At 39.1% G+C, this 12,820-nt stretch overlaps 1 protein-coding gene across 1 annotated transcript in view; it reads right to left on the reverse strand.

The window, feature by feature from the left end:
* SLC6A5 (solute carrier family 6 member 5) overlaps positions 1-12,820 on the reverse strand; it is a 34,853-nt gene that overhangs the window by 6,573 nt on the left and 15,460 nt on the right. The window contains exons 9-12 of the mRNA XM_068944062.1: positions 10,632-10,744; positions 10,223-10,354; positions 8,950-9,049; positions 2,148-2,248 (exon numbers count right to left, since the gene is read on the reverse strand). Coding sequence (XP_068800163.1) covers positions 2,148-2,248; positions 8,950-9,049; positions 10,223-10,354; positions 10,632-10,744 — 446 coding nt within the window. The remainder of the gene's footprint in view (positions 1-2,147; positions 2,249-8,949; positions 9,050-10,222; positions 10,355-10,631; positions 10,745-12,820) is intronic.

Genomic DNA, 12,820 nt, shown 5'->3' on the forward strand with positions numbered 1-12,820 from the left:
GGGCAGGAAGGTGAGCAGTCTTCATTACACTTGCTTGTTTTGAGAAACTGTTTTCATCTTACAAAATTTCTTTTCATCAAAACCCAGGATTTTGTTGAGCTCAGCAAAACAGGCTACTCCTATCCCCCACGTATTGCTATCTGCAAAATCTAAACCTTTTTCAGTTTTCAGAAAAAGATCACCCCATTCCTGAAGTAATAATAGCTGAAAGAAGTCACCAGCTTTTATCTGAGGAACAAAACTTTTTCAGAAATTAGAATAAAAGATTTACCAGTGTTATTGGCTAAAGGTCAGTACAGAGGAGAACTTTCCAGGACATAAGCAGAAACATTAGTTCTCTAGAAGAAGCGATTGCAAATGACTACGGACAGCATTTTCTTTCTTTACCTTACCCAGCTGACTTATCATTGCTTCAAAACGTCTGACCTTCCAGAAATTCTAGTAACTATTCTTACCTTGCAGATATAAACACCACTGTGAAATATGTAGTATTGCTGTAGAAGAAAAAGGTTTTAAAACCCTAAATAAATACTGAGAATCTTGCCACATCTGAGTCCAGCCCTAAAATACATTCCTTTCAATATAAAGCACTGGCTAAGGAAGGCCCGCTTGTCTTATTCTGACTTAGCTGTTCAATTTACTGAGAGAAATGATTTCATTCTTGTGCCAAAAATAACAGAGGTACACAGTAAAAGATTGTGTTTGTATTTAGGTAAAAGCACAGAGGAGACATTGTGTATTGCAGTCAGCTGCTCAACATAGATACAGTAGTTACATTTTGACTCTTGGACCTAAAAAGAAAACATGCTTAGCAATTGTAAAATTGAGAGCGCTCAATCTTTTAAATTAACTGGTGATCTAAAATAGAAGCATAGCATGAAAGGGAATTAACATTAGCATTGTTCCAGCTTGGGGGGATGCGGGGGTGGCGGGGGGGGAGGGATACAAAGAAACTTCAGTTTTCTAAAAAGAATTTTCTTTTTTTTTTTTTTAAACGAAGCACGTGCAAGTAAGCTCTGTTTCCACATTAACCTTGACAGCCCCAGAAAAATCCTTGCTTCTCTCTCCAAAATACTGTTTCCTTTGTAATATGCATGCGAACTGCTGCCACACTGTGACACCTCGCGGCACGGGGAAGGGATTGCTTCCCGTCCTGCTGAGCCGCCGCCGCCGGGCCTCCACCACCCCAGAGCAGGAGGAGAGGAAGCCCCAGGGCATCACGCTGCTCTCTGCGCCGCCAGACCTGTTTCTTGCCCTTGCAGACAGGAGCCGGGCAGCAACTCACAGGGCCTGAGCGCATCCATCCAGGGAAACATTTGCTGTTCCCTGTGGGCCAGGGGAGGCCAGGCTTAACAATAAAAAAGAAATACCGAGGCCCCCAGTTCTCCCACACTAAAATATACTCTGTAAAGCTTCTAGGTGTTTGAATGTCAACTGGTGCTTGCTTTCAACACCTTTCAAAGCCTGAAGAAAGAACTGGCAGATATCTGTGCCCCGCACATTCGTGCCTTGATGCCTGATGGTTTTGGAAATCAAACTTCCTTTTTTCTAAAAAATAGAAGTTGAAAGGGTTTTTTTTGTTTTTTGTTATCAAAAAGAAGACATAGCCATTCAACCTTTGCATAGCATCTCCGTATTTTGTTGGTAAAGCTTTGTCACTCAAATTTCCACTCAAGTCTTTCCAAAGCATGTCTCTCTCAAAGTAGTTTATGATGCAACAAAGTGTTTTTCTCTAACTCAGCCTGAGAAAAGACAGGAGGACCAAATAGTTCTCCCAGTCTCTCTCTCTGAGACACACACACACATATATATCAAATAGCCAGATACACAATAGTCAAAAGATACTGGTGTGCAGTGGGCTGCCCTTCCAGCATTTTGTACAGACAGGGGAAGAATATAGCAGCAGCATTTGGAGACTCACCATCCCTCTCTACCAAAGTACCATCACTTATGCTCCGTTTTGTCTACTATACACATGCAAAAACACAAGCATCTGTATATGCGTGTGCCTAGGTATCTGGCCAATTAACAACCAAAATCCAATTACTACTGCTCAGAAACATCATGATTGATCAAGAAACAACTTTTATTGCATTAACAACAGCAATAAAATCTTAGAAGACAATATTCAGAAATTTTTTGCTTACTGTTAAAATAGTGGGAGTCACAAATGCCCAACAGACTCTCCAGAATTTGCTTGGCTGGAATCCAATCATCATTTCTATATCTTCACAAAATCTTTGCAATCCTGTAAATAGCAAATGTAAACACAGTTAGGGAGGAAAGAAACCAGCTGCAATTTGCAAAGCTATTGCTGTCTCCCTTGTGTCTAGTTATAATAACAAACTCTTGACTTTCTGGTTGAAAACTTCAATGGAAGAGCTCAGCATACAGCAAGAAGTGAGAATATTACGGTGGGAATAATTCTAATCAAACATTTGCTTCCTAAGCATTAAAGTAAATTTAGCTGGTGCATGGAGACCAGTGTCCAGTGTGTTTCAGATTAATGTATTAATAGAGTGTATTGATTAGCTGCAATTCTATTCATATTCGTTTGTTGTATTTCACTGTAAAGATGAACTCACTAATAAATGTAATAATAATTTTAAAACAAACTACAATTTAAACATGCCATACGCAGTCATTAAAAATCGTCATCTGCATACCTATTTCAGCACAGACAGTATCTGAGTTTCTCTACATCTACCATTTGATTGGGGCACGATCATATCATTTAGCATTGAAACTGATAATGTCCTATTATTTTTCAATTAATATATAAGCAATACTTAGAAATATTAGAGAGCATCTATAAAGATTTTTAGTTTTGTTTTATGTTGTTAGATCAAGCAAATTGATCAATGTATTAATGCCAGTTCTTCAGGTTGTTGTATTGACTGCACCTATATAGTAACTCGAATAACTAAAACGCACAAGACTGGAAAATGATATTTCAGCTATTTCTTCCTGGCATCCGAGTTCAGTGCCATGACAACATCCACGGATAACGTTCAGTCCTGCATTGTACTCCACAGAAAATAGAGCCTTCTATTTTTGGAAGCTCAAGGACAACGTTCTTTTGGTTTTAAACAAAAATATTTAGATCATGTTTGGTACTGACAACCTATACTCTGTTCACTGAATTCAATTATCATCACCCATGAACTTTTGTATTTTACACTCATCTGTATTTGCAAAAGTGAAAATATTATCAAGCGCCTTCATACCTGTCACATCTTATTTATCACCATAGGTTCACTACCTTGACTCGCTAAGGATCTGTCCTCAAATCTGAGAATACCCCCCCACCTTTTCTATGAAGTATATACAATCAAAGGTTAAGGCAGAAGTACAACCTAAGGGGAAAAAGGGGGAGGGAGAGAGAGAGAAAGAAAGCAAGTGAGAAACCGGCCACAGGACTGAAGAGAGTGAAATGAAGTTTGTTTTCTCTTTGAAGGGGTGATGCCAGGTTCCTCGGCTGTATTTACTTACATCAGATAACAATGTAACTGTACTTCCCCAAATTATGTGAAGGGTCATTATATCTTTTAAAGATTATTCTGTGGTATGACGGATCACATCTCCTCTTTAATTAAACTAACGTTCTCAGGAAGGGCTTTGCTGTGTTTCAATGGGTCTGCTATGTGTACTAGTAACAACTCCAGTTTCAGACCTTATAACAGCAGAGGAACTAGCTCAGTGACTTTCTGCCCAGGAGTAAACCCAGCCCTGACACAGAGCATGCTATGGCTATCTCCCTGGCCGTGCTATGCAACTCAAAAAGGTGTGCTGACCCAGGGTTGCTAGTGCCCTAATGGTAAAACCCAGCTTGCCTTTCCGTTTTGTCCTGCATAGCTGTTTAGGTAAATTGCCCCTACTCAGTATCACAGCTATTAGTCGTTTATCCCAAAAATAACAAAAACAGAATCAAAAATTGTTCCGGCTTTTCCTATGGTGATAGCAAGAGGGAGGCTTGGGGTCCCAGGTTGAGCTCATCAGTCATACAAGCATTTCTAATTTTGGCCAATTTCGTCTGTTGCAGCAAGTGATTGTCTCTTCCATTTGAATTTTGCAGAACATTATTCTATGGCATTTAGCCTAATTTTTATGATGCTGCGACAGGGATGTAGCTTAAAATGGTGGAGGGAACTCAGTGAGTACGGAAGGAAAAATTTAGAAGAGTAATAAGTTGCTTTATGTTCTCATTGCCCTTATAACCAGCCACTGCAGCTGCTGAACATAAGAGATAATGCCCAGGCTTGATCCACCCAATTTTGAAGCCTTTCTGTTGATATCGAGGAGAATTGAATCTATCCAAAAAGATGGCCCAGCATATAAAAAAAGTAGCAAGGGTTCAAAATTTGACATCATCTGATGCGCCTTTATTACAGATACCTCTAAAATAAGAACAAGCTAGATGCTATTAGAAATGAGGCAGAGCTCAAGGCTGACTTCAGAGAGTGAGAACAGAGTAAGCCACCTTGGGCAGATACCCCATAGGAGAAAAGCTAAAACCTGTGTTATGTTTTAAAAAAAAAAAAAAAAGTGAGCAAGAGAGCAAGCGAGAATTGAGTTCTCCCCATAGCATTGTCCACAGATATTCAGCTTAATTCCACTTTTTAATATTAGCAGTTCAGGAGTCAAACACATGTAATCAGGTGTAGAGATTACAGAGTGCACATCGTTTTCCTGGTGAATGATTGAAAACAGTTTCATAAAATTCCACAGTAAAAGACAAAAAATTCTTTAGTTCACAGAATCCTGGTCAAATCTGAGCGTACATGGTTTCCCTCTCAGCTCAGACTTGCTGAATGGCTTTGGGAAATAAACAGTACATGAAGTTTCGTCTCTGTTTCCACTTTAGAGAGTGAGAAGTTATATTCATAAATGCTGCAGATTTAAGAAATATAAAAAGTGGAAGGCAAACTATGATAGATAACCACTTAAATATCTTGCTACATGTAAAATATTCATAAATACTAACATTGTGTACATTCACTGCAGCAATTACTGTTCACTCTGATGATTAACCTCCCCACCAAGAGATTGGCAAAAAAAAAAAAAAACTAGAAGGATTAAGGAAAACAGTTAAGATAATACATTTTTAATTTCAGTTTCCTACAAAGATTCCCTTGCTTGAGTGAAATAGTGTATTTGCCTCATGTTACTTAAAACCCCACTGGGAATTATGCTAATGATCAAATTAATACCCATAGCTCTAAACTATTCTTTAGCAATCATGCATCATAACCTAAACAACTGGAGAATAAACATCTGTACCACCATGTATAATAAAAGGCAACATCCAGCTGGATTATGTAGTGCAAGCTCTAATGAAAAACAAGTGATTGCAAGGAAATAACTTAAGATTGCCTCTTTTTAAGTTAATCTCAACAAGCTCAGCAAGCAGAACATGTAACAAGAACTAAGGACAGATGTATTTAATCATAAAAGCACCTGCTAGTACCATGCCAACCTACTTGTTGAGAAGAGTACAAGTACATAGAGAAAAGTGTCAGTGAAGTGTAAAATAAACAATTGTCTGAGCTTGAAAATATATTATGCCAATTTTAAGCACTGCTTGAAGGAATATAGTAAGAGCAGCAGCTTCACTTCTATTTGCAACATGCAAATCAAAAATATACAAGTTGTACTCCTGTGAACAAAATCCTTACAAAAGTAGCCTTGATGCAGAAAAAGTGGCTGTGGTGCATTATTCAAGTGAATAAAGATTGTAAGATAAATCATTGATTTTTGGCGCTGAAAGCATACAAGCTCTTTAGTCTAGCAATGGGTTAATTCTAGGGAATAATTTCTGATTTTTTTTTTTTTTTAAATGAAAGACTTTACCAGGATCTGTTGATTACCAATCAGTTGGTACAGAGTGTGGAAAAATGATTTGTAATGTATCCAATCTTTTCCAAGTCTAATTACATTAAAGTAACATCCTAGCCAGAAACTTATCTCAGCTATTCAAGTCCTTACTAATGCTGTAACTATTCTGTATTACTATATATTTTCAGAAAAAAAAGTATTTTAAGGGATATTGAATTTGTTGGAGGAAAATAGGCACAAGTCTTTGCCGTTCTGTTTACAAGTCTAATAAAATGTCATTCCAAAAAGGCAGGTTTGTAGTACTTCTGCCACTTAGTGTTCACAGGAGGAATAGATCCAGTATTTTCTCCCTGTTTACCTTCATGCTTATTTAAAAACACATGCAGCAAAAAACAATTCCGAGATTTAAGGGTTTTTTTGGCTATTATTATTCTCTGCAAGAAATTTTTATCTTGCATGCTGATGGTGATGGCTTAGAGGAGACAACCTTTTGGGCACAGACTGAGTGATGCTACTGATAACATTAGCAAGGAAAGGAGCATCATCTAGTGCTTTTACCACAGCATAGATTCAGACATGCACTAAGAAAAAGGATAAGAAAAAATGAGGAAAAAAAAATAGAACCCAAACCCCTACTCTTCTTGAGTACTCCCACTTGCCATTACTTACGGGACCGTTTCAATTTTAGCAAAGTTGGGAAGTCGGTGCAACAGCCAGATTGACAAGAAGTGTTTAATAGGATCAGCAGTTCAAGCTAATCGTGCACTTTGGGGACAGAACTGTTTTATAGCTAATGAAGATGTTCTTTACTTTTTTTTCTGGATTTTTTGAATGTATTCGTTAAAGATCGAGCGTCCCTCAGTCTTGGGGATTTGCTTTTGAGCATCTCTCAGTAAATCCTGTGGTTGTTCAGCTAGTCTATAGAAAGTCAGAGGTACATAAACCACTTTTGAAAACTTTTTTTCTGTCAGACCAGTATACAGTCATTCCACTTTAAAAACTTCTGGCATCACCTTTTATGATATATTAGTAGTGATATCCAATTACAGGTCACAAGATCCCTCAAATTAGATTTTATAATCTTGTGGCTATGGATATTAACAAAGGGACTCACAGAAAGAAGTGTGATGCTAACTGAGGACAGCTCAGAAACCACTGACTTATCACAAAGAGATAAAAATCAGAAAAAGCATTAACTTGTCCCCCAAATTATCACGGCTTTAAGCTAGTGCACTGTTGGAAAACATCAGCTAAACACACAAGAAACTGTTTGGTGGCTAACTAACTGCCAATAGTGAGCAAAGGTGAGCAGCCGCACTACAACATGTCTGCGAGTTATGGGGCCCCCCAGTGCAGAGCATGCACAAATGTCCTAAATGGTATGTGTACCGGGTGGCATTTCCACAGGGCCAGTATGTGCCAAAGCTGGAGATAACCTTGGGGAGGGAATGCACAACTCCTGCATGTCTTCATGGAAACCGAAGCACAGAAACAACACAGCTTGCCAGCACTGACTTTCAAACCAGGAGTTGTGCTAAATAATCCCATTTCTGGGCTGCACTTTAGGAGACCTCAGAGCACTACACTCAGCTCCTTTGAGGAGATTATTTGACTGTAAAGCCGATAGCAGTTACCAATACCATTTCATTCACAGGGATTACACTTCTAAACCATTTCTAATTGAAATACTTACATTTCAGTGATATAAAAAGCAAAAAATATTTTGATCAGCCAAAATCTGAACAGGCTAAAGTCTTCACTTATTATTTTGACATTTTCCACTGTGTTTGGTAACGTTCCCTCACTGGGTCATTTCTGACTTAGCTTACAGCCACTGAAGCCTGCTCACTGGATTGGATGTCTGTGGGGATAACATACCTATGTATTTCCATGAAATCAGTTTGGGGGGGGTGGGGGGGGGAGAAGGAAAGACAAAGAGTGAGTAAATCATCCTCTTTTTGCCCTGATTCCATGTCCTTTCCAAATATACATATTGCTTCTATAAATTCCTTTTTCTATTTCAGATGAGAGGAATAAACTCAGTGTGGTTTGAGTTACATCAGATCTTTTCATACATTTATATTGCAGAGTGGGCCTGACAATTTAGGTAGATACATACATCCAGTGCACATCATGAGATGGGACTGGGGCTAAAGAGCATCCTGCTAGATAACCATCTTCAGTAGAAAATCTTAGGATTGTTTATGACTAGCTGATACATAATACATAATTCCTTCCTGCCCACAGCAGCATCAGAAACGATGACATCTTTGCTTTCTTTTACATTGAGGTTCAGAACTTCCTTTGCTTATGAAGATAACTCTCAAGTGCCAGCCACATACTCCAGACATAGATTAATCACCTTTTATCTAGTGAGACCTTCACACTCCCTAATGCTGCCACCTGACATCATACGTTTCCAAGAATCAGTCTCCTGGAAGCACTGGACAAGTTTGGGAGTGGATCATCAGCTGGCATCAACTGGCATAGCTATAGTCGCATCAAGGCATTTGCACTAGTTTATACCAGCTCAAGTTCTTCCTTGTAGTTTAAGATATGACAACACTTAAAAACCAGCGTGTCAATACAGTTCACTACAACCTGTGTTACCACTGTATATAAATAATGACTAAGGGTAACAGCATGGTCTTGATTTGTGTTATGCACACACGGGCTAAAGGGAAGGCTGGGTGCATGCATCGAAAATAAATCCAGCAAAAGTTGTTAACTGCAGAGATGCCACTTCTAGCTCAGGAAGTCTGAGCCACAGAACTGTTGGAGTATGAGTGAGTCTCTGAAGAACAGCTCACTTAATGCTCTCTGTTTTATACCTATCTCTAAGCACCAGCTTTTAGCTACTGGTAGAAAAAGGACATTAGGCTAAAAATAGTCTTTTGAATATATATACTTAAAGGAATCCTATAGTAATATAGTCCCGTAACTCCTCAATTCAAAATAATGTTCCTGAATTCTGGATTAGTTTTTTGGTTTTTTGTTTTTTGTTTTAAAGAAAATGTTACCTCTTTCCTTAAGAGTTTCATGATGCCATTTATGTTACCATATGCAAAAATGTTCCTTTTACATAGGCTGTTCAATAACAGTATTTTTCCTTACCATATATATAGGAAACTCCAACAAGCTCAAAGATGGCAATGATGACAAGAGAATAAGAAGCTGCATAGGTGTCCACAAGCTGTAACATATACATTCCACCCTAAAGGACAAAGGAGAAAAAAGCCATTACTTATGGCACGTATGTGCCGCCTCTGTTCACCTGTATACGACAATATCCCCATCCTATACGTATCACGACGCTATTGATAAGGACTAGTAAGCACACTGGGCTATTTATAAGCACGGATAGCACATTTTGCCTCTAAACAGGCAAAATGAACGGGAGCCAGAGGCCAGGACTCTCCACCCCACATAAGCATCCTAACATCATCAGGCCACAGATTCATGCCACACTCTTGTTTCTTCCTTCTGGCTGGATGAGCACTGTAATCCTTTTCTGCATTACAGTCCACCTCAAAAAGAAAATAAGTGGAGGGTATGCCTGAGTCTGGTAGTAAAACGCTCTTGACAAGTGGGAGACATCGGTTTCCGTCTTTTCAGGTCAAGGAATGAAGTGGAATCAGATCTGCCACTGGCAGAGGGTGTAACCACTAAATACTGCCTCAAAAGCAAAAGCACCATTTAAACCAGGGATACTGTAGTAGCAAGGTCAGTTCATTTCTTTGTTAAAAATGATTTAACTGCCTATCTTCAGGATAGGGATTAAGTAATACAGTTCAAGTCAAAGATAAGCAGAATATTATCCCTCCCACACTTCAGAATAGGAAATTTGGTGTGGCAATGATGAGATGGGGGTGAAAAAGAAAAGACAGGTGAAAAAAGGATGAACGAAAGAAGATGCAAAAGTTATTTTTTTACTCTTGAAGCTGCTAAGAGTTTACAACACTGGAGGAATTAGTGAGCAAAAAGAAACAAGGAAGACTATCAACAGCAGACGAGAATTTCATCAACTCCACAGTTTTTCAGGGCTTTCAATATATCTAATTTGTACATATCTGAAAAGGCACCCAAAATTGCTGTACAGTTTTCTATGCTATATAAACTTTAAAAAAATGAATAGCTATTTTATGTGACCACTTTGAGGATGCTTGGCTAGGAGCTAATTTTTAAAAAGCCTAATTCTCAGAGAGATTTTATCAACAAAGTCTCTCAGAGCCTCCAAAAAATAAGGCTTTCAAAAAATCATCCCATGCCCCTGCACATTTAATTGAATGGAACAAGCTTGATTTCATGCAACTGTTTCTTGCACGAGAACAGAACGGCCACCAGAGGGGGACTGGGGACAGCCAGTGTTGCTCAAAGGCAATGTTACCTGAGTGATCATAGGAAATCCCATGATGAAAAAGGAAATGCAGCACCCGAGAGTGAACAGTGCCTTGTGTGTACGTAAGTATTTGGGAAACTCATCCGAAACAGAGGTCACTATAGTCTCAATAGTGGCAAACTGAAAGACAGAATAAAAGGATTAATTTCAATGTACACTATGTACACAAAATGGTCCAACTAGGTATGCTGAAGTATTAGACACAGTTTTTAGAGACTTAGACACTAAATGCTCAGATGTTAAGGCTGAAGTTTCACCCAAATGAGCAACAGCCTTGTTTCATTCTTCTCTTTGCAGAGCAGTTTGCTGACCACATGGAAAACAGCAAGTAATCTCATGGTCTTCAGGACAAATAGGCAAAGCAAGAGGAAAGGCACGGGAAACAAAAGCAGCTTACCATAGTGTCTAATCCAAGCGTCAGAAGCATCAAAAAGAATATTATAGCCCAGAACGGAGAGAGAGGAAGCCTCGTTAAGGCTTCTGGGTAAACGACGAAAGCAATTCCAGGACCTAGGAGCGATAAAAATAAAGGTTGGGGTATCTCGCATCGCATTAACATTGTTGACTGAGTGGAAGAGAAAGAAATGAGATCTTTCAAAGTATAATACAATATTACTGTGCTTGATAAAAGTAAAAAGGATCAGATTTCGTCATTCCTGTCTACAAAAAGATTTAACTACTACAGAATTTAGCCTTACACGATTAGTATCTATTGTGGCTGTCCGTCTCAGAACGCGCACGCACTCCTGCTCTCCAAGCTGCAAAATACCTGTTTAACCTTGGTACTTCCACACTGGCCTGTATAAGAAAGATCCGCAGAAATTCTGCGTTGGGCCTACGTTTCTTTTCTGCTCTGTGATCAGATTGTCCCCTCCACCACCGCTGTCCCCCAGCTATTAACAGCCCGGACCTTGGATCAGCATGGCAGCCCTCCGCACCTCGGCACTAGAGTGGAAAAGAGAGTACTCTACCTCATCAGCACATAATCGAATGAGCAGGACAGCAGCTAACAAATGCACAGAGCTAATCTCAAGTACGTGGTAATAATTACTACCAATCTAAAATGAATCCACAAAAAAATACTGAAGTAATGCACAGAAGAAAGAATATGGAGTTAATACTTTTTAAAGCCTTAACCAGGAATTTGACCCTTTTCTGGGCCGGTTTTCTTACCCTGGGCTATAATTTTTATTGACAGTAAAGAAAAATTATTTTCACAAGTGTGCTTAAATTTGCCTGGGAGAAAATCCTGCAGGAACTGGTGGCAGCATTACAGCAGAGGGCACCTCTGGGTCACAATGCTGGGAAGGCTATTTCCCTTCAGGTGAGCTATAAATGCGAGTTAAGTTCAGCTGATTCTGCGACCCATGACAGCAGGAGGAGGTGCAAAGTCGCACTGTCCTGGCCACTGCTAATCTGGGTTATAGGATACCATTTCCTACTGCTCCCACGTTGTTTCTGTTAAAGAGGTGACTGTTGCTCTCACACACACTGAGAAAAAACACACAGTTCTGGCAGCCTATGAAATAATCTCCACAGGTGACTTGTAAAGCGTTTGGAGATCCTTCTGAATAAGAGACAAACACAAGAGTTAGCAATACTGTAAAAGCACCACTGTACATGACTCAGTAAGCATTGCCGTCTTTAAAATTTGCAGCAGAAAGATAGCTTTTCTGAGTAGAAAGGTGCATGTGAAAAATATTACTTATTCATGAACATGTTCTTTCATCTCTTGATTAAAGATTTCTTCTTGACTGTTAGAGAAGAGGGCTCTATTTGCACTAGCTTCCTGCATTTAGAAGTTTTAATTAAGTCTCAGAACAGTTCCCATTAATCACAGCGTTCTTAACAGTTTAATTATACAATACGAATTTGCACATCTCTCAGTCGCAGTCCCTCATAACTCAGAAATATCAGGTGCCAGTTAAGGAAGATTCTAAATGAAAGAAAAGGTATATTATTTCACATTTATACTTTAGAAAAAAGTGGGAAAACAACAAGAAGAGACCCTTTCTATTTTCACTAACCATTTCACTCAAACTTTTGGAAACATGAAATGAGGTTATTTATCATAACCAGTTTTGATGTTTTCTTTTCTCCAAAAAAATAATAAAACTTTAGAATAAAGCCAGGGGGGTGAGGACAAGGGGTTGCTTGTTTTCCCAGTTTGTTGGGTCCGCTGCTTAATTTTTTTTTTTCCAATATGCTAACTCAGTCAGTAACTTTTTTCTAATTGTCACTGTCCTCCTGCTATAGAGTTTTCTTCTATAATGAGACTACATTTTGTTTCCCCTGTCACTGTGGAAGTGGAGTGGAAAAGCCTCACACTGGTGCAATATTTTTAAATGGCCTAAATGGGGTTTTACGAATGCGCTGACAGCCCCACAATAAGATTGTCTGCTGACAGCTTTTCTCACATTCCCTTGAACATCTGCTGAAACAGCTGGAAACAGAAAAGCTCCGCCATGTGACCAGTCACTTATTCAAAGACCTCCAACAAGTGCTCAACAGAAAAGAGTTTGGGATCTACTGCACTAGAAATCAGGGAGATGAACCAGCTGTTTTCCACCTCACCTCTGACAGCTA

The sequence above is a fragment of the Struthio camelus genome, chromosome 5 (genome assembly GCF_040807025.1).
Source record: "Struthio camelus isolate bStrCam1 chromosome 5, bStrCam1.hap1, whole genome shotgun sequence".
Classification (NCBI taxonomy): domain Eukaryota; kingdom Metazoa; phylum Chordata; class Aves; order Struthioniformes; family Struthionidae; genus Struthio; species Struthio camelus.